Below are 22,847 nucleotides of genomic sequence, written 5' to 3'. Positions count from 1 at the left end.
TGGTAGACTTTTGCCGGCCTTCCGCAGCTCGCTCGATGTTGTGTTCTAGTGATGCCCAGAAGGCAGCTGGGCTGTTAGGTGGCCGGTAGCAGCAACCAATAACATGGGAGTCGTGGCCGGGAACCACAACCCGGTAGCAGCAACCAATAACATGGGAGTCGTGGCCGGTAGCAGCAACCAATAACATGGGAGTCGTGGCCGGTAGCAGCAACCAATAACATGGGAGTCGTGGCCGGTAGCAGCAACCAATAACATGGGAGTCGTGGCCGGTAGCAGCAACCAATAACATGGGAGTCGTGGCCGGTAGCAGCAACCAATAACATGGGAGTCGTGGCCGGTAGCAGCAACCAATAACATGGGAGTCGTGGCCGGTAGCAGCAACCAATAACATGGGAGTCGTGGCCGGTAGCAGCAACCAATAACATGCGAGTCGTGGCCGGTAGCAGCAACCAATAACATGGGAGTCGTGGCCGGTAGCAGCAACCAATAACATGGGAGTCGTGGCCGGTAGCAGCAACCAATAACATGGGAGTCGTGGCCGGGAACTAAAACCCGGTAGCAGCAACCAATAACATGAGAGTCGTGGCCGGTAGCAGCAACCAATAACATTGGAGTCGTGGCCGGTAGCAGCAACCAATAACATGGGAGTCGTGGCCGGCAGCAGCAACCGATAACATGGGAGTCGTGGCCGGTAGCAGCAACCAATAACATGGGAGTCGTGGCCGGTAGCAGCAACCAATAACATGGGAGTCGTGGCCGGTAGCAGCAACCAATAACATGAGAGTCGTGGCCGGTAGCAGCAACCAATAACATGGGAGTCGTGGCCGGTAGCAGCAACCAATAACATGGGAGTCGTGGCCGGTAGCAGCAACCAATAACATGAGAGTCGTGGCCGGTAGCAGCAACCAATAACATGGGAGTCGTGGCCGGTAGCAGCAACCAATAACATGGGAGTCGTGGCCGGTAGCAGCAACCAATAACATGGGAGTCGTGGCCGGTAGCAGCAACCAATAACATGGGAGTCGTGGCCGGTAGCAGCAACCAATAACATGGGAGTCGTGGCCGGTAGCAGCAACCAATAACATGGGAGTCGTGGCCGGTAGCAGCAACCAATAACATGGGAGTCGTGGCCGGTAGCAGCAACCAATAACATGGGAGTCGTGGCCGGTAGCAGCAACCAATAACATGGGAGTCGTGGCCGGCAGCAGCAACCAATAACATGGGAGTCGTGGCCGGTAGCAGCAACCAATAACATGGGAGTCGTGGCCGGTAGCAGCAACCAATAACATGGGAGTCGTGGCCGGGAACTACAACCTCAAACCATAGTAGTTCCATCTCAGTTTCCAGATCGAAGCGGCGACGAACAGCCAGGAACTCGTGGCAGTATACAGCTACTCCACCACCAGGTCGATCTGGTCTGTCTTTGCGAAACAATTTGAAATGTGGTATAGCTACTTCACCATTACTGATATCGGGCTTCAACCAAGTTTCCGTGATTCCAAGGAGATGTATATCTCTGGAGGACACAAACTCCTGGACCTCAGAAACCTTCCTCCGCAGGCTGCACACATTGAGGAGTGCAGTGGTCAGAACGGTCATAATGGTTGTGACTGAGATGCAGTTTGTTGACCAGCAGCATGGTCTGACGCAGAGTCCAGATATTTGTCAAAGTTCCAAATTCTGCAATAAACAGGCGATGGCCAAAATTTCCGCTGGAGCAGTGTCTTGGAGCTGGCGTGATTAACAACAATTCAAGCTGAGATGCTTTCCTCGTTGCGAAATATTTTGCATTCATGGATGGTGACTGGAATATTCGTAGCTGAAGCTCGCTGTGCTATAAACTTGCTAAGGTGGGCGCTTTCCATGACATGCGGAGATAGCCAGCAAAAAGGACCGCTTTCTTGCCTGTAGGCTTTGTGTTCGAGATGAGCTGCCATGCCAGATTGTCAGGCTCATCCTCGAAACAAGGCAACAGCTTGCGTTCTTGGACGTCCGCGTTTTGAATCTTCGTCCTGGGATTTGAAGTTCCACGTGTCGATCCAAGACCTCCACGAGATCTACGGGATACACTACGGTATGCGCAGTCTTCCTCTGATCCCGAGTCTGTTGCTGTTGAGCTGGGTTGCTCACTTGCACCAACGGCCATATCGGGTGTGTTTGCTTGCACGAGTTCAAGAAGGTGTGAACTCAAGTCCGTACGGGTACTCGCTTTGCTGGTTGCTGTCTGCGCGAGTTCAAAAAGTTGTGAACTCAAGTCCGTCCGTGTACTAGCTTTGCTGTCTGCTGGCTGCTTCTTCCGACGTGGCTTTCCCTTGCTCTTGTTGGTCTCGTCATGGCCGACTGCCTTCGCTGCCACCATTGAATTTGTTGTTGATTTGAGTCAGTATTTCATTACTTGGACGATGCGATCACCACGGCAAGTAATGATTATGTTAGCATTATAATAGTTATGAGACATGAAAGTACTGATGAAAATCGTTACTTTACACTCTGTACAAGACATTGGCAACTTTTGTTCTATGTTCTCAGATAATTTCTTCCGAATTGGTCGAGAACTCACAAATCTACCGCTTCTGAATTTTGACAAAATACTCGAAATAATCGGATACTCGATCGAATATTATATATAAGTGATCGATTGGTCAAAATAGATACTCGGTTCACCCTATCTCTTAGCAAGATTACTTAGACTAGAGTGTGCAACTCGGAATAGTTCCTGTTGGAGCGTATCCCGTGTAGTACGCCATTTCTGACGGTATGGTAAGCCACAGGTATGGTATATAGCTGCGTAACCAGTCACGGTGGTGCAGCTCACTGAGTTTGTCCTGATTTCGGTTTTGGATACGGAGAGCCTGGTGAATTTTCTTGTCTGCGGATGTACGCAGCGTACGCAGTCACACAGAAACACCGACATCCTTAAACAAAAGCTTCCCATTTCTTTACTTATCTTTGATATGTATGACCCACCCAAGTTGGGTGGTGTGCTGCTGTGCTGCTTCGAATTGTAGTTAGACCGCTTTGTAAAATATCGTACTGGTCTCGTCATCGTCCAGTAACAATCAACATCCTTTGTTCCATTGGGACTGTAGCTTTTGCTCGTTTTCGTTGCGCTTGCCTTCCCCTCTTTGGTCTTTCCATAACCTTGAACCTTCCAAGTTGGAAGGCTGTCGGTTAGCGCTACGGTGATGTGTTGAAGCTAGGTGTAAGGACGTCGAATGTCTCAGTACTCTGTCAGTTTTGTGCCTAGTTATTGCACTTTCTGACTGTATATAGTATCATGTTACAGTGATGGAGAGTTACTTTTAACTCGTATCCATATGTTCTTTTCCTTTCTACATTTATTTATGAGGATATAATGTAGTCATGAAAGGGCACACACATCAGGGATAAATATGAACTAGAAGAATCCCTGCCCGCCACAAAGAGCTTTTCTCTCACTTGACGATACGTGTGCATGATACTGTTCTTAAAACCCTTTGCTTTTTTTCCCTGATTTTGTGTCACCTTACATCTAGAGTATGATGAATGTAGCCATGGTGATTACACATGTTACCATGGCGTTTGTGTTGACACGTACGATTCCTATCGGTGTGCGTGTGAGACATTATACACCGGCCAGACTTGTAACGGTGAGATACCTGTGTGTGTGTGTGTTTGTCTGCTCGCATGCGTGCATCTGTATAGTCGTGTGTGTGTGTGTGTGTGTGTGTGTCTTTGCATCGGTTGAGCCACCGGTACCAACATGTGAATGGTACGATGCAGCTCAGAACCGTCCGGAGTGGCGTACCATTGCCCGTCGACCACCCAAGGCACCATCTGTTGCTGGCTACGGATGCACCTGCGGCCGCACGTTCTGTCGAAGCGGCGACCTGAAACGCTATTAGTCATTCTGCCGTGGACTAGAGAAATACCAATGCGCTATCATTGCTACGCAATGGGCAAGGTCAAGGTCAAGGTGTGTGTGTGGGGGGGGGGGGGTGTGTGTGTGTGTGTGTGTGTGTGTGTGTGTGTGTGTGTGTGTGTGTGTGTGTGTGTGTGTGTGTGTGTGTGTGTGTGTGTGTGTGTGTGAGTGTGTGAGTGTGTGTGTATGCTGCACTATACACCACAGAATCTGTACACTATGGCCAATGAGTTTAGCTCATGCGCATCTGACTGGGGCCTGATAGTCAGTATCACAAAGACCAAGGCAATGTCGGTTAGACCAGGTCGGGTGTGTGCAGATCTCCCTGTCCTCGGTGATGATGATGTTTTCAGTTGCCAGGATAAATTCACCTACCTTGGAAGCACCATCAGTTGAGATGGTCAGCTGGATCATGAAATCGCATCCGTTTGGCAAAGGCATCGCGTGCGTTTGGCAGCCTAGCGGACCCCATCTTCGCAACACGTCACTGTCTCTTGGGACACGGCGCTATGTGTACCAAGCTTGAGTCATGATGGTTCCGTTTTATGCGTCAGAGACCTGGACGTTGAAGGCCCCACAGCTACATTGCCTGGAGGTATTCCATCACCATTGCATGCGAGTGATTCTTGGTGTGTCACGGGACCAGCTATGGCAGGAGCGCATTTTGTCAGAGGAACTAGCCCGTCGTTTTGGTATGCCGTCGTCAATGGCGGAGGTCGTACACTGTCGCCGTTTACCCTGGCTTGGCCACCTTGGGCGAATGGAGGATGCCCCTCTCCCCAAGCGTGTTATGTTTGCTGAGGGACTCAACACAAGGCTCAGACACGGTCCCAAGAAACGTTGGAGCGACATCGCCGCTGCTGATCTGAGTGCTCGGTGCGTGACAGGTAACTGGTGCGACTTGGGGCAGGACAGACAAGACTGGCGCCTCATGTGCAATCGTCCCTGGCCGGCTGTGCCAAAGCCTAGAGTGTTCAGTTGGGGCTGTGGCAGGGACTTCCGTTGGCCAAACGATCTAACTCGCCACAACTCCTGATGCTATCATTGCACAAAGCAATGGGCATCCAAAGGTCCAAAGGTGTGTGTATGTGTGTATGTGCAGCCCAGGATCGACCTTTGTGGAGATCGAGTGTCGTTGATGTTGTGCCTCCACCACCACCATCTAACCCAACTGTGCACTGCAGTGTTTGCGACCGCCATCTTAGTGCGTCTGGGTACAAGCGGCATAAGTGCAGTGCGGCCCGTCAACTTCCTGTCAGCCAACAGCCTGGTGCAAAGTCGTGTCAGCGTTGTGGTAGATAGTTCAAGAGTGCTGGTGGGCTGAAGGTACATAAGTGCCGTCTCGCAGGTTCCTCCCAACAGCCTTCGGACTCGACTCGATCCTGCACCTCGCCTAGTGCTTCAACACCAACATTGTTGCCAATTCCACTGCCCGTCATGTAATCGGTGCTTTCGATCCGCTGCTGGATTTAAATGGCACAATTGCGAGCTTGGCAAGCGACCAACAGCGAGGGAGCGTTTTAAGTTCAAGTTCTGCTGTGCGTGCAGCGAAAGATATCGCAGACAGCAGGATCTGCAGCGGCATGAGGCCGGATGTTCTGATGCGACGCCGTGATGCTACTCCTTTGTTCCCCTCCTCATAAGGGCAGCTTAGCCGTTTAACGGCAGTTGTTTGTCAAGGTCAAGGCCAAGGTGTATGTGTGTGTATATTATATATGTGTGTGTGCGTTTGTGTGTAAGTGTGTGTATAATATGTATGTGTTCATGATGTTGAGTGAACATGAGCTACTGTAAAACGACAAACTTTCGCGGCGGCTTAATTTAGTGTTTTGGCAAACTGGACCAGTTAGCGGCGATTAATTTTAGCGATTTTTACCTTCCACCGAAAATCAAAGAATTTTTACGAAGCCTCGGAGTGCTGGGCGCAGAGTGCATGAAGAATGAGAGAAGAAATCAAAGAACGAAAGAAGGAATCAAGGAATGTAAGAAGAAATAAAGGCATCAAAGGCATAAGGTAAGTACTAGTACTGGGAGAAAGGATGGCACGTTCGAAGAGGGATCATTGGAAGACTTTCTCTTCGAACTTCTGAGCCACTGCGATACTCATCGCGATAAAATTCAGAAGACTTCTTCGAGCAGTACAACACTATAATCTACGCAACAGCAAGCTGGCCAAACGCTCCAAGAAGTTCAACAACACTCTCCACAACACTGAGACATTATCCAGTCGATCGTTTTATTCTCTTCTGGTTCAAGTCGCCGTACTCCAACGACAACTGGGAAGACTAGTGTTGATACGTAACTTTCGACAGCTGCTCGATTTGGACTGTAGCCGTGCAAGCATCGATCAGCGCTAGTCCAGAGTCTGTGCAGTGCATGTACAGACAGTGCACAATCGATCATCGACGCATCGCGTAGTACATGTATACATGATTGTACACATTTCTTATTCGCGTGTCAAACTAACTTTCGCGATTCGGCCCTGCTCGCGAAAGTCTCGAAAGTTAATCGCTCACGAAAGTCGCGAAAGTTAATGTGTTTTTTTTGTATTTATATCATTATCTCATGGCACATCATGATGACGGCCAGTAAAACTGAGACAAAGGTGAAAGCCAACCACAGCAGTAAAACAGATAAAAGAATACAAATAAAAGGCAAAGGAGGAGACAAACGAGCAGGATATACATGAAACCTATAATTGAGCAGAGATTTTAGCAACAAAATTATCCTTCGACGTGCTGGTCTTGGCCTGCATTGGTAATGTTGCCCAAAACACATAGCCAGCAAAGATCGGAGATCTAGTGAAAAGGGTGGAGGCAGCGCGTGGGAGACTGAATGAATTCCGGGTATTCCGTGTTTCGGAGAACCAATTATAAGCCTGCATGTGCAAGGGTATTTTATTTAGTAATATTGTGGAGAGCGCTCTCCAAACTGCCGGAGATAGACTAACTATTTATTGCGTTGATTACATTTTTATCTCCACGTAAGCTTTTTAATTATTATTATTATTATGTATGAGAACACAGAGGTGGTACTTGTGTCGAGTGGAAAGGGGACTGATCTTGGCAATTTCGTAAAGACTAGCGGAGGGAAAGCGAAGATCTTTGCTGAATAAGATTTTAAGGAGCATGCGGTTATGGGTTTCTAGCTTGTTCAATACAGTAGAAGTTATGCCAGACCAAGCAGTATCACAGTAGTCAAGTAAGGGCAATATATAGCAACAATAAAACAAGCTTTGCAAGAAAGAGGAAGATGTCTACAGTGGGCTTAAAGAGCCCCAAGGATGGAGCTTGTGCGCTTGCCGACATGCTGCACATGGGGTGACCACGACAATTTAGAGTCAATAATAACGCCAAGATGCTTATGCTCTTCAACAATACAAATAGCAACACTTGCAGAAGGAAAACAAAGTGGCAGGGAAGGGGGAGAAGGGGAAATGTACATAGCTGCCGTTTTATCAACGTTTGGCTGCAACTTCCAATCATGCATCCACGTTATAACCTTGCCAATGCTATCTTCCATGGCTTCGTGTAGTCGTATAGGGCAAGCATTGGAGCAAAGCAGAGCTGTGTCGGCCGCGAAAAGGCTGACACCAGGGGCAATATCGGGGAGGTCATTAATGTACAGGAGAAATAGCAGTGGCCCAAGGATTGAACCCTGGGGGACTCCAGAAGTTACGGGTAAAGGCTCCGATAACACAGTTGAGAGGCGTATAAGCTGATGTCGGTTAGAGAGATACGATGAGAGCCAGCCGATAGCCTTGCCATCAATGCGATATACTGTTCGCAGCTTAGCTAAGAGACCCCTGTGCCAAACAGTGTTGAAGGCCTTTGCAAGATCGAAGAAAACTAAACCAACATGGTTATGGGCGTTCCGGGCAGTGTGGATGTCTTACACAAGGCGGGTAACCTGGTACCTGGTGGAGTCACCCTGACAAAAGCCCGACTGTGCTGGCGAAAGTGAAATGCGAACATGATCATAAATGATGTCATATACAACACGTTCGCACACTTTTGATAAAGTAGAGAGCAATGAGATAGGGTGATAGTTGCTGGGGGTGGTGCGTGGTCCTCTATTTTCTATTTTTGTAGGTGGCCACGACTACCGCAGTTTTCCTTCCACACGGCTGGGAATTTCCCTTCGCGAAATGAGATATTCAAGATATTTGACACAGGATAGGCAACAGACGGAGCAAGAGATCTCCAAACTTCGTTGGTAATTCTGTCTTGACCAGGGGACTTGCCAGTTTTCAGATTACGGAGATATGTGAAGAGGCTGACTGATATTCACTGATAGAAAAAACAACAAAATGGTACCTCATAAATGCCTATTGACGCTATTTTATTTTCATGTCCAGAAATCCATACACTGAAATTTAGGCCAAAAAAAATAGCATATCAAGAATGCCCTGCTATCAAGTCTAAGGGATCACAGCATAAGCAAATGTGACATATTTGGAGAGATGAAGGATTACGCCATAGAATAAATACAAGAAAATCCAAAAAATCTAAAACATGCAGCCAGTGGGGCTCTATTTTATTTTGATGTCCAGAAATTGCTATTCACCTCGTACAATCTCGCTCCCGTGATGCTACCCGTGCCCTTTCCGTTATCCTGCGAGCATCTTTGATGCCGGACAAGCAGCGAGTGATGGACTTAGCCGCAGAGCGCGGCGCTTCGAGCTGGCTACCGTGTCGACCACTGAGCCGATGCGGTTTCGTCCTCTCCAAGGGTGAGTTCAGAGTTGCCCTCAGCCTTCGCTACAACTGGAGACTTCCCAGGATGCCGGCGACCTGTGGCTGTGGCAGTCCTTTCTACATCGCACATGCCCTGCCGCGCCCAACAGGAGGTTACCCCTCCATCCGACACAATGAGATCCGAGACGTCACTGCTGGCCTGCTGAAGCGTGTCGCCACGAATGTCGCAGTGGAGCCTCACTTACAGCCTCTCCCCGGGGAACAACTTCGCCTCTGCACTGCTATCACTGACGACAATGCTCGTCTGGATGTAGCAGCCAATGGAGTGTGGGGAGGGCGGTTTGAAGGCACATTTATCGATGTCAGGGTCTTCAACCCTTATGCGCCTTCAAACCAGTCCTCCTCCCTCCCGGCCACCTACGTCCGTCACGAGAAGGCTAAGAAGCAGTCCTACAAACAGCGACTCCGTGAGGTGGAGCACGCATCATTCGTGCCTGCAGTGTTTTCCACCACGGGTGGCATGAGCAAGTGCGCCTCGTCTCTCTACAAGCGCATCGCACCGCTGCTGGCGGAGAAGACGTGCGAGCCATACTCGACAACCATGGCCCTTATCCACTGCCGCCTTAGCTTTGCCCTTGTGCGTGCTAGCGTCATGTGCATCCGTGGGAGTCACTCCCTCTTCCCCTCGCGTGCACCGGTGGCCTGCCCTGCCTCTCTCGTGAATGCTGGGGCCGTCGTTGTACGAGTGTAGTCCTTTCCTGCTCACATATATCTCTTATAACTTATAACTCTTCGCGCGCGACCCTCATGTCCGCATATTTCCCCCTTATATTTTCCCAGTCCGTAGGTATTTTACTACTCCGTGGTTTTTTATAATCTTCTCCTTAATTAAACCATGTCCTCTTCAATAGCGTTATAACTGTGTGAATGCAGTTTCATTCCAGAAAGGGTGCCCTCATGTTGCCAATCGATGTTTACACCTTGACCAAATTGGATCAGGCAAGGGTTGTGAGCAAGAAGCAGTAATCGTTTGTGTGTGTGCTTGTGTGTATGTATGTATGTATGTATGTATGCATGTATGTATGTGTGTGTGTGTGTGTGTGTGTGTGTGTGTGTGTATGTATGTGTGTGTGTGTGTGTGTGTGTGTGTGTGTGTGTGTGTGTGTGTGTGTGTGTGTGTGTGTGTGTGCGTGTGCGTGCGTGCGTGTGAGTGCATGTCTGAATGGATCTACATGTGGGTTTCATTCAAACAGAATTTTTGGACTTGTGTGAATATGACATGCATGAATGCCCTCCGGACACAACTACTTGTCACAACTTGGTGGGTTCATACTATTGCCGCTGCAAAGATACATACTATGGCGCGAACTGTACATGTAAGTTTTTTTGTTTGTTTTTTAATTCATTATTCTCACGATGGCACAATTGCCAATAAGAGAATACGTTTATGATAAGGTGAGATGCTGTGAGTGGGGCTGCGGGTTATGCAGTTGGAAAGTAAGTTACGCCACAGGGCTGACAGGGCAGTTAGCTTTTTTCGAGCTCCGTAGTTTTTCGCAGGTTCTGTAGGAGCCAGCCGGCAGCAGGCCGGTCTGGAGCAGGGTAGGGACTGGATAGTTTAAAATAAGGTAGTAGATAGTTAGAGCGTTCCAGAATGCCCATGTCCGGTGAAAATCGCAGTTGGAATTCGGTCTCTTCGAAAGTTCTAAAGCGGGACATGGGGACTTTCCACGTTCCACTGCACACAAAAACCCTCGAAGTTGCTGAGGCCCTGATTGAACATGGTTACCCCGACCGGATATCCGTGCAGCTGACCAGTAACTTGAGCTGCAAGGCCACGTTTCATTCCCGAGACACTCTGACATGACTTTGCCGAAAGGGTTTTCATCTCATGTCAGTGGAAGTGTGCGTCACTCAGCTGGTGCCTGATTCCGTGGAAATCCAAATCCACGATGTGCCCATCTGGGTCCAAGACGACGTTATTATCGAAAGCCTGGGTGTCTTGGGTGTCTTTGGATCGGCCGTTGGGCCTTTTCACCATTGGTTTGTCAAGACGAATTCAGGGCTCGCCATTGCCACTGGTATCCGCTTCGCCACATTCGAGCTCGTTTGTATTGAGCTCGTGCAGTGCCCAAAATAGGTTCAGTGACTCGTGCACGAGAAGACAGCGAGTCGCATCATGATTGCCATGGTAAATATGGCGGAGAGAAAATTTGAAAGATCTTTCTGCACAATTTCTTCATGCAAAGACTTTTTAATACAAACCCGCGAACGTTCGAACGTCATGGCAGCACATCATCAAGAACTTTAAAAGCGGGATTCACAGAAGCTTTTTTGTGATGCGACACGCGATGCGACGCGATCTGCGATGGACGCGTGCGATGCGAACTCGCGAAATACCATTCACAGAAGAAGTCAGTAAAGCGACAACATCTTGCTGATTTGGCTACGTCACCATGATATTCGCGCAGTTTGATACAACTTGTACAAATTTATGTTGCGTGGGGTGCGACATGGCTGCGATTTGGGGTTTTCCAGGTTTTGCGCCTGTCGCATCGCGTGTCGCATCGCAAAAAAGCTTCCGTGAATCCCGCTTAACTGTTCCGACCGTGACAGGGCGTTGCCGATGTCCTGCCAAGCCTTATTCCCTTGGGGTAAGGCAAAGACGTTTTCATGTCCAGAGGACAAGATCAAGTTCAGCAACTTGATGTCATCTAAGACTGCAAATTTCCGAATTCTTCTGCATTCTACAGGAGTTTGTCCAGAGGGAGACACGCGGGTGGAGGGAGCGTTGGGGGAGCCTGCACTTCACTTTACATTGCAGAAAAAGGAAAGGAAAAATTCTTACCAAACACAGCGAAAGTGAAAACGAAAGAATCTATAATCAACAAAGATGAAGAAATTTCAAAAAAGTCAAAACGTTTTCACACTTTCTCGGAGCTGCATACAAATCAGACAGGCCGGATTCGTAAAAACGAATCTTCCGAACGAGATGTCAACGAGACTCTAACCCGGACCGGGTGTCAGCACTCGTTTCGTTCATGAAAAACGAGTCACTGAGCCTCTCTATTCTCTTCGCCCCAACATGCAGATTCCGTCGTACGTAAAAACATATACGAACAACCTGTTTCGTGTACGCTACGAAGCCCAGCCTGCAACCTGTCGTAGGCTGTGTTTACATGAGAAATTTCAACCCGGGTCGAGTTCAGCCCGGGTTGAAAGTCTGTACGATAGACAAAAGAGGTGAGCGTTTACATGAAGACAGTTGACCCGGGTCAAATACTTCAAAGTACTGATATGCTGCCAAAGGTCCACTTCTACAGTTCCGTATTATCACGTGAATCTGTTCGCACGAAATTTGCATGTGCAGTGCCGTTCAAACCTGGCGCGAGATACGCACAGAAGTGCATTTGTACGATTTCCTTGACCCGGGTTGATTTCAACCCTCCCCCAAGGGGAGGGTTGAAATCAACCCCAGGCGAATTTTCAACCCGGGTCAAGCGCAATGCAACATGTAAATGCGCCATTCACTTTGTGTACATGGTGGGTTGAAATCTGACCCAGGTCGAACTCAAACCGGGTTGAAATGCTTCATGTAAACACAGCCGGAGATGCTCCCAGCCAGGACACATCGCTGCAGGTTGCAAACTCGCAACAGGAACGACATTCGCCAAGCGAACCGCGCACACCAGAACAAGCGCAACTGCAACTGTCGGATCGAGGAGTGCAACCTGGTGAACTTACCGTACAGACCCGAGTCCAAAATGAGTTGCCAGACTCGGCACGCTCCAGCAGCAGCAGGCCGAGCACCAGCCCGAGTACTCTCTCGAGTATTGGATGTAGTACGCGTGCAACTCCTGTGCCTGTGGGGTGAAATGTTGGAGAACCCGCAGTCAGCAGTGAAGTGTTCGAAACGGATTTGAATTTGAAAACTACGAAAGTCGATGAGGGGCAGGGAGTCCTCAAATACCGGGAGTGGAAACGAGATGCGCGAGCGTGATCCATGCTCGCCTCGCGCTGGAGCACCCCGATTTTTCCAAATAATCTTTTTTGTGCCACATTCACCAATTCCGCGGGATTTTCAAAATGTCAAAATTTATTTTACAAGTATCAATAAAAAATTTAGTGGTCGAAAACACACGATAGGCTCAAGAAACATGTGAAGGCGCTGCATATTTGGCAGATCAGAGGTCACTGGGGTGAGTTGTACACGCATTCTACCTGTACTCCAATACATCAGGCTCTCAACACCCCAAATGGCCTGGGTTTCTGTGTAAAATTGCAAAACTCCCTCGACTTTGAATGCAACAAACTAGCGACAGGACACTCAGGGTTCTAGCCAGGTCAAAATTGAAGGGGGTGGGCATGGGAAACAGTTACCCAATATCCCATTTTTCCACTTTCCATTGTCTTGCCGCGCCAAATGCAACGTATGGGGCGAATCCCTGACTTCACCCCAGACAAATATGCCTGAATGAACCATCTATGCATGAAAAACACGAAAATCGGAAAATGAGTAGGGGGCGGCAGTTTTTCACAGGGGCGCTGCGCCCCCTACCCCCATTGGCTAGAACCCTGAGAGTGCACTGTGCATGTGCATGAATATGAAGCACGTGCTCGCATTGCCCCCAAACCGTGATTTTTCACGATTCTGCGGTGAAAACTGTGAATTAAACAAAACATGAATTCCGCGGAATTCCGCGGATTTTACCACGGCCGCGGAATCGCGGATTCCTGGAGGGACAGTGCATTGCGCATGCTCGCATATTGTTATTGTTGTTGCTTTACCTGACCAAGAGTAATGTCTTCCAAATGCTAGTGTTTGTGAGTGCCAGTGAGAATGCATGAATGTAATGGTATGTTAGTCTGCAAGGGGACATAACAATTTTGGCAACGAAGATAGAAGACGAAGATGTCGCGATCGAAGCTTGAAGTTTTTGAAAAAGGTGATTTTCGTGAGTATGTAGAGAGACTCACGTTTTATTCCCATAGCTATGCAGAAGACGTTACTTCAGTAACGTCTGGCGCTAGCCAGGGTCCACACAGCTTTAATTTGGTGTTTGTTTGTTTGTTTGTTTGTTTGTTTGTGTCACGGCTGGAGCTATCTTGTATATGTCCCGTATCTGTCCCGTATCTGTGACTAGAAAGGCTCTACAGGATTGTACATAACCATGATATCAGCTGTCCACAATATTTGCGGGCTCCTGTATCTGTCCCGTACCGTACCAATATTCGTCGTATTATGTATACGACTCCCTGATGTAGAGGGAGATTTGGAAAGAAATAGAGAGACGAGGAGGAAATTAAATTGGAATACACGCCGAATAGGTGATAGGATGCGTCAGCATAAACATACTTTGGAAGAGAGATCCCGTCGTCTCCAAAATAAGCGTGAACGAGCGATTCAGCGCCGGTCACAGGAAACGTCGGAAGAGATATCCCGTCGACTCCAGAACGCCCGTGATCGGCAGAGTCCGCCGGTCCCAGGCAACGTCAGGACAGACATCCCGTTGAGTCCAGAACGCCCGTGATCGGCAGAGTCTAAGCCGGTCCCAGGAAACGTCAGGACAGACATCCCGTCGAGTCCAGAACGCCCGTGATCGGCAGAGTCAGCGCCGGTCCCAGTAAACGTCAGGACAGACACCCCGTCGGCGCGCAGAAAAACTAAATCTGCAGCCTCTTTTGCCGTCGGACAGGATACGTATTTTAGGAGACTGTAAAGTTATGTAATGTCCAAATTTCGACGTGAGCAGCAGGTCACTCGCGTTGATTTTTCGACGTGCGAGCCAAATAACACAAACTGAACTTTCGCGTCGCAGAAAAACTAAATCTGCAGCCTCTTTTGCCCTCGGACAGGTTACGTATTTTAGGAGACTGTAAAGTTATGTAATGTGCTCCACAGGCAACCATGCATTCGGCGTCGTCATTGGCTCAACAGGTCAATGTACATGTATTACTACAAAAAGGCAAGAAAATCCGATTACTGTATTAAAATCAACTAATTTTCGCTGGCGATTTAATTTCGCTGATTTCGCCGCTTGGTACCAACCGGCCAAAGTAAATCGCAGGCCAAAGTTTGTCATATAGGCAAATGATGCATGATTGAGCAATGGATGCATGTGAGAGCAAAAATACCAATCGATTTCAAATTTGACGTGAAATTGCGCGTCACGTCAGAAATAACGTGCATCTTAACCTCTCTAATAGAGAGGTTTCTATTTCTCATCGGTCAAAATTTGTTGATTTACAGTATAAGGAGATAAAAAGAAAAGAAGGAGCAAACCAAAAGTAGATGATTATTAGAGAAATAACAATCCGCAATAAATTCTGCAAATACTTTTGCCTAACTCATAATGTTCAAACCGATTGAAACGTTTTTGCAATACAGTGATGTGGCCAATCAACGGAAAAAGACATTTCCATCAGTTCTTATAACATGTACGATGAGCTAGGCAAAAAAGCATAAAAGCATAGCGTAGGGCCCTGAGCTTCCAAGCTCTCTCGTTTTATCGCCAACAGTATTGGACAAGTCGCAGCTGGGGCAACCGAGGACCAGGAGAGAGCGGCGGACACACAAAAGACAGCTGTCCTGATCAGTCAACTCTTTGGAAGGCAGGAAAGAAAATGACATATCGGTAATTAGCTTATGGTGGGCATGGAACTTGATCGGAAGAGACGCTGTCTGTCATCATTTCTGGCTATTAGTGGACGTGGCGGGCAGCCGTAGGAGGAGCGGCGGCTGGTGAAACAGGCTGGGCCATGCTGCTACGGTCCGACGTAACTGGAAAATAATTCACCGCTCACTGGGCATCGAGTTGCGGGCCGTGCTAGCGCTTGTATTATTACTACCAGGAAACAGACTGTCGCCCGATGTTGCCACGGACACAGCACACATCGTCTTTCTCGTAAGTCCACCAAACACAACCTCGAAAACTTTCCACTCATCAACAACACGCGAGTCCAGGTCGATCCACAAAGCATTCAAGTCTCGCTTCTCCACATCAACAATAAGAAGTCCGAAGGAGAATGCTACCGCCAGAAGTAGTCCGCAGAAATCGCGCAGCCGTTGGCGCGGATCAATCATCTTGAAGGACGGTCGGCAGGTAGAGTCTTCTTACTGCCGCAATGCTATGCTATGTGCGCCACCAATATTTTGTAGCGCCATTGCTACCAATGACAATGTAAAACAGGTGAGGTCGAATCTGACAATTTTTTTTAGTGTTTTATATTTGAATTCGGATAGCTCAACAGTACAGAAGTACAACTACAAAGAGTACCGAATAGAAGGCCCCGAGAACGGGAAACCAAAAACAAAACAAAAACAGCAACATCGATTTACTGATTATGCACATTGCTTGAAAGCAAACCACAACAATGAGTTAAGCTGTCTTTTAGCCAAATAGCCAATTTGACGCGGAAATCTGCGATAGCAATGCAGGACTTCAGGTCGTCTGGTAAATAATTCCAAACAAGAGCCGATTTACTTGAAAAAGACAGAAAGCCAGACATAGATCTATAGCGATTGATACTCATGTTATGAGTTGTTGAGCCGCGAGTAGTTCGGGTAGACGTACAGATGGGAAAGAGGGACTGCAAGCAAACAGCCGGCTTAATACAGTAACAGTGGAAAATGAATACAAGGAGCAAATATACTGATCGATATTGGAAAGAGGAAACACTGAGGTGGTGAAGAAGTGGCGTGATATTAGCGTGGGGTGATGCGCCACAAGCAACTCGTACAGTGTGCCGGTGGAACGAGGCTAGCTTGTTTCTATTTTTAACGGATATAAACGAAAGGTATACAGGGAAACAGGTTCATCTGGCAGAAAAATCGGCGCAGTACACCGATCTTCCGTGACGCTTTCTGGACGACATTGTTAATGTGTTGGTCAAAGAACAGCTTATTGTCAACAACGACTCCTAGGCATCTGGTGCTTTCCACTTCCCCTAGCATGACATTTCACAAGGTGATTTGCAGTTGTTGCCTTTGTTAACTCAGTGTTGTTGCTGACTCCCTGTGGCACGTTTGGAATGGATTTGTATGACAACGGTTTTGTCGGTATTTATCTGCATACCAAGGGAGCCAAGGTGGTTGTTTAGTATCTCCAGTGCTGATGACAACTTGGCTTCCGAACGCGCCTTCGACGGATCACTAGAGTAGACTGTCTTGTCATTGGCGAACATGAATAATTTTGAACCCGCTGTCTCCGCAAGCCGGGGAAGGTCCCTCAGGTAGACATTAAAAAGGTAGGGCCTAAAATACTTCCCTGAGGAACTCCTCGAGACACTGCAAGACTTGAAGACTGGCTGGCTTGCGTGACGACACGCTGAGTTTAACTTTAACCACCGCTGCCACCAATGTAATAGGTAGCCGAGTGGAGGCACGGTGCTTAACTTTTTATTCTTCCTCAGGTATACACCTGGTATATTATGTAATAAAAATTAATAATATGAAACAGAAATGCGCAGCAGCTTTTATAGGCAACAGACCACATACGCTAACATACGGGACACGCTAACGTACGAGGATACGCTAACACGGGGATATGCTACAATCAAGCAAGGCAGGGATACTAAAAGTTCTGCAAGAGTGCATGACCGAATGAGTGAAACGTGGCGGTTGAAGGTGATGAGGAAAGCCTGAAGACCAAAGACTGGTGGTGATTGGCCATCACCACCAGGACTTCATCCAGGGGCCTTTGCTATAGGCCAGCGATGCTCTTTAATACGGTCTAGCTTCTTGTGAGTTTTAGCGAGGAAATTGCCAAGTTTAAAGCACGAGTCTGCAAGGTCAGAGTGTAAGGAAAGCTCTTTTGAAAGCGAGGTGAAGACTCACATTTGCTACTTCTTATTTTCTGTATTTTGGTGCAACATTTCATAGCACTTTGGTTAAAGAATTCAATGTACATTGTTCAAAGTGGTGAGATTTATTTGTGCTCTGTCATTTCTCCTTTGCTTTCCACTATCAGCCAAAAGAGAAGCTAATCACACAGGTAGGCATAATAGTGTTTTTAAACTTGTTAAACAATGAGTTGATACTGTAAAACCGGAAAGTCTAATGAGTCACAAACGTTTTTTTAAACGACCAATATTTGAAATGTTATCGCGAACCTGGAGTATAACCCATTGAACGCTGATGACGTCTATAGACGTCATTGAAAATGCCCCCCGTGCGCGGATGACGTCTATAGACGTCATGGGATATATAGTGATTTCTGGCACCGTCTGGTGTGTAAAAGCACTGTTAGTCAGTTGGATCATGATCCTGCCCTTTGTACAATAGGTTGTTGGTATGAATCCCGCTTGGAAACACTATGCGTTTTTTTCTTCTCTTTTTTTTCTGGATTCGATTTTATTCAAACGAATGAAAAGCGCAAAACGTTTGGCACCTATGATCAGGGGATGGCCCACGCCTGGTAAAAAAAACAATGAGAAGCTGCACATTCAAACGAATGAAAAACGCCAAATGTTTGGCACCTATGATCAGGGGATAGCCCACGCCTGGTATAAAAAACCCAATGAGAAGTTGCGTACAAATCATGTACAGACAGACTATGGATTCGAACATAACAGAGTGGAAAACCGAAATCCGAGAAAATGATAACATACAAAATCATGAAAAGGGGGGGGGGGGATGAAGCAGAACAGTAGCCAAACACACCACGGATAGTTTTCTTCTCTTTTCAGCGATGTTTCGGCTGCAATTTCACACATTTGGCGTATTTCACGCAATTTGAGCAAACTTACGTCCCCTGTTGTGATGCGCTATTCTTTTTGGGAACTGTATCGATTCTGTCACCCTTTGGTTGATAGTCTTGGCAATCATTTCCAAAATATTGAGGACTCCAGTTGCCAGAACCCTGGTGTTTTAGAACTTGCCATCGTTAAACTTTCCGCACGTTATCATGCCAAAATTTAAAAAAAGGTTAAAGTTTTTGAAGAAGAGGTTGGTGCGACTTCGACGATAATTGGGGAAACTTTTTGGTCGTTAAACTTTCCCGTTCTACAGTATCTGGATGCATGTGGATCTTACAAGTGTGGTTGTGTTTTTATTGCGTGTGTGTGTGTGCATGCGTGCGCGCGTGCGTGCGTGCGTGCGTGTTCGTGTACATATAATAATCTGAGTGAGTACGCGGGGGGATGGGGGGGGGGGAGGGGGGGGGGGGGAGATGAACGTGTGCATGGCTGTGTGTTGTGAACGTAGCCACGTTCTACGTTTACATTTGAGGGTTACTTTGATTGCTTGACATGCTTCTCTCCCTTTCTATTATAATTATTTATTAATCTAGTCCCGTGGTGTTACAGCTTAGTCAGATTCAAGAGTTATTGCAAATGGCAAATTTCAGTGCATGCTCTCCAATGCCATGTATTTCATCTGCATGTGAAACATCATCAGGAAATGCCACATCCCACCGTAACTCCTACCTGACTGTGTCCCTTCTCCGTGCCGATTGTCTCTGTGACGGTTTTTGTGTTGCCATATTTGGTTAGATATATGGCTACTTGGAAAAGACCAGCCATCAGTGGAATATGTAGTTCCTGAAGGCGTGTCCCGGGACTGGCAGGGAGCTAATGACTTCTGCACATCTCTAACTGGGGGTTCGAACTTAGCATATCAACCAAGTGAAGCAGATCGCAGCATGATCATGAAAGATCACTCTTTCCCCATGAACTACCACTACTGGGCCAGGGAGCAGACTGAAGGCTGTGCAGTGTTCCGTGCTGGTATATATCTGCCTAGCCTACGAGATCTAAGCTGTACCACCAAGCTACCGTTCATTTGTGCACGGCCAGCAGGTGAGTGCATTGTGAAAGCTGCCCATCATGGAAGCTGGGCATGTTTGCTCTATCCATGTTTGCTCTATCCATGTTTGCTCTATCCATTGCAATTCTATACATACCGTAAGTGAACATACATCGTCTCAAACTTGAATTTTAAAAAAGCATTATGGAAGCTGCACATCCTTGGCTTTTGAAAATGGCTGATTCTAGAACCATCACTTTATTATAAATTCACTTCAATTTCAGTAATTTCAGCAGAGAAACCAGAGAAACTAGTCCAGAATTCAGATTGCAAACCAAGGAAAAATGTCAGTTTTGTGTTAGATTGTGCACGTTTGACTGTTTAAAATCTGGTTTAGTTGGTGGACTCGATCACATAGCTTGCACCCACATTTTTCCAGAAACCAGTCACCTAGAATTTTATTATAAATAATTAGAAGCAGAGCATCACTGTACATTGTATATGCACTGTTATGCAGGAAGACGCTGGTCACGCAATTAATATCTAGATCATGTAAGACACTATCCCTGTCTTGGGTTTGTGGTCTGTGACCCTTTACCAGGAACCCAGCACTGTCATGAAACCTTACTATTCCTCATGCTCCAGCCCCCCCCCCCACACCCCCACACCCCCCCCCCTCCCCCACCTTCCCTCCCTTCCATCATATTCACTATTCCTCCTCCTCCTTCTCCTCCTCCTCCTCCTCCTCCTCCTCTCCAACCACCCCCCCCCCCCTTCCACCCCAAGCTCATCCGCTCTCCCTACTCTTAACCTCCCATCCGCCAGGCACCTACCCTGGACCATGATGGCATGATGTCCAGGTCATTTGTGGCAGCTGAAGGTCGCCTGGTCTACCAATGCACTATTAACAGCAGCCTTCTTCATCAAGTTCGCGCCCGGACAGCGTCAGGACAGGGGCAACTTCTGGGAAGAAAGAGTGCTTGCATCTTTGAAATTGCTTTACGGTACACAGGGTATGTGTGATGTGGATCTTCAATCGGGCTGCCTGTCCACTGGTGTACTGTGTGATGTGGATCTTCAATCAGGCTGCCTGTCCACTGGTGTACTGTCCTGCACGTCACAGTAGTAGTGTGCTCCTTGTGTTTAGCAAAATAGAGGGAGGGAGAGAGGGAGGGAGGAAGGGAGAGACAGAGGGAAAGGGATGGAGGGATGGAGAGGAGAGAGAAAGAGAGACAGAGACAGAGAGAGACAGAGAGAAAGACAGATAGGCATAGAGATAGACGTAAAGATAGAGAGGGAGAAAGGGAGAGAAAGATGGAGAGTGTGTGTGAGAGAGAGATTTCCTATCTATTGTTCTGATGTGTTCTGTTCAGAATGGTACCGTAATGAAAAATTGCAGTTGCACACGGCATCTCCATACTACTTACTACGGGTGTGCAAAACCGACTCGTATCTGTTTTCCCCTGCATCACTGCTTTGGAACAATGGACTCCAAAACGGTCCACAGGCTGCACAAATTTGCAGGGAGGTGGATTCATCACTGACTAGCATACCTGGACCGTTGTCCGCCAAATGTCTACTGGACTTTCTGCGGGAGTCCAGCATTTATGGAAGCAACTCAAATGTGTATGCATGGTACAGAAACTCCTTTGGGACTCCTGTCGGAATAGATGCAGCCGGCCGAGCCTTACACCGTGGGTTTGCTCACGTCATTTGCTCAGGTAATAGTTATATCCGGTGCCTTGCACAAGTGGTCACACCATGCTGTTATGTCATGCAATTTGTAATTTGTAATTTTTATTGTTTAAGGATTCCCCAAAGGCTTTCGCCTATCGAGGGGGTTTCCAAACTTTCCATAATACCAAATCTGTGAAAGAGGTGATGAGCAATTACGTCATGCAGTTTCGTTTCGTCATTACACCATGCTGTTTAGGCATCTACTGTGCTCTATTAGTCTGGGCTGGTTTACACAGATTGACTGCATCAGATCATGAGATCATTTCGCGTTTTAAATTTGGCAAGTATACCAGGACTGGTGGAGGCAGTTTTTAATTGGCCTGGCCATACCCTAGCCTTTTATACTCTATGTATGGCATGGAGGGTGTAAACATGGCATGGAGGGTGTAAACATGTCATGGAGGGTGTAAACATGGCATGGAGGGTGTAAACATGGCATGGAGGGTGTAAACATGGCATGGAGGGTGTAAACATGGCATGGAGGGTGTAAACATGGCATGGAGGGTGTAAACATGGCATGGAGGGTGTAAACATGGCATGGAGGGTATAAACATGGCATGGAGGGTGTAAACATGGCATAGAGGGTGTAAACATGGCATGGAGGGTGTAAACATGGCATGGAGGGTGTAAACATGGCATGGAGGGTGTAAACATGGCATGGAGGGTGTAAACATGGCATGGAGGGTGTAAACTAGTCATAGCCCAAATTTGCTAGCAATTCTTTGAGCAAAATATCGGATGCGCAAGTTTCCGGCAAGTTTTGAGCAAAATATCGAGTGTTGGTGGGCTTTTCGAAAATTCCAAGGCTTCTTAGGGACTTTCTCAACACAATCAGTCACCAAGGTTGAAAACAAGCGCAGAAGTTGTAGAAAACAGACTCATGGCTACATTTCAGTGGAAAGTTGAGCAGCAGCAGGAGCTCAATCAAAAATGTCGTCGTCATCAGCGACAAGTATCGTTGAGTTTTCCTTAAAACTCATTTCATCTCGAGCAAAACCAAAGCAAAATACCGACGGAGAAAGGAAATGCCAAGCAGAATATCGAAATTTTGGGGCAAAATATCGATGTAGGCCGAGCAAATTTGGGCCATGACTAGTGTAAACATGACATGGCGGGTAGTCACATGACCTCCTTAGAAGTACACACGCATTAGTGGCCAAAACGTTGATCCGACCATGGCCTAAACGAGTGGCCGGACCTGTATACAACACAAACAAACAAACAACCCCATGATTCTGTACATCTCACCTGGACGATACGTTCATCCTACTCGTAATGCTTGTAGTTCTGTCACACCCCTCTTACGCACTTGCACTAACACTGAGTGCCGGATGGAGTATTTCACTCCAAGGTGTGAAGGGCGAAGCAAGCCGATGATTGCTGGGAAGTCATCTGCTAGACTGCAGGACAAAGGCTCTTGCTCCAAATCTGCGTCAATTTTCACATGCTTACTCCACCTGGGTGACTGAGATGCCAATGCCGCTTTGCTGACGTGCAATAGCCTCACCATCACTATCATCCTCTTTAGCTTCATCACCGTCATACTCCACCTCGCACTTTGCCTCTGCTTCAAATCTGTCTTCTTTATCCTATGCATGAATCGCGGTATTGCTGCATATGCAAAATTGTCAACTACCCACAGTAGCCAACTTTAATTGCATTGGGATGTTTTGAGGTGCGTATCGTGCGGAATGACAATTGCATTAACAAAAGATTCAGATGCAGATACAGTATCTTTATTCTCACGGTGGCCGTAGCCAATAAGAGA

At 47.4% G+C, this 22,847-nt stretch overlaps 1 protein-coding gene across 1 annotated transcript in view; it reads left to right on the top strand.

The window, feature by feature from the left end:
- The first annotated feature begins 3,525 nt into the window (after positions 1 to 3,525).
- Positions 3,526 to 22,847, top strand: part of LOC135829744 (fibropellin-1-like) — a 28,658-nt gene continuing 9,336 nt past the window's right edge. The window contains exons 1-5 of the mRNA XM_065342134.1: positions 3,526 to 3,629; positions 9,852 to 9,974; positions 17,568 to 17,591; positions 19,090 to 19,395; positions 20,716 to 21,063. Of these exons, the coding sequence (XP_065198206.1) occupies positions 9,878 to 9,974; positions 17,568 to 17,591; positions 19,090 to 19,395; positions 20,716 to 21,063 (775 nt within the window). The 5' untranslated portion in view covers positions 3,526 to 3,629; positions 9,852 to 9,877. The remainder of the gene's footprint in view (positions 3,630 to 9,851; positions 9,975 to 17,567; positions 17,592 to 19,089; positions 19,396 to 20,715; positions 21,064 to 22,847) is intronic.

Source organism: Sycon ciliatum, chromosome 13 (assembly GCF_964019385.1).
Source record: "Sycon ciliatum chromosome 13, ocSycCili1.1, whole genome shotgun sequence".
Lineage (NCBI taxonomy): Eukaryota > Metazoa > Porifera > Calcarea > Leucosolenida > Sycettidae > Sycon > Sycon ciliatum.
This window is presented reverse-complemented; position numbering and strand designations above follow the sequence as displayed.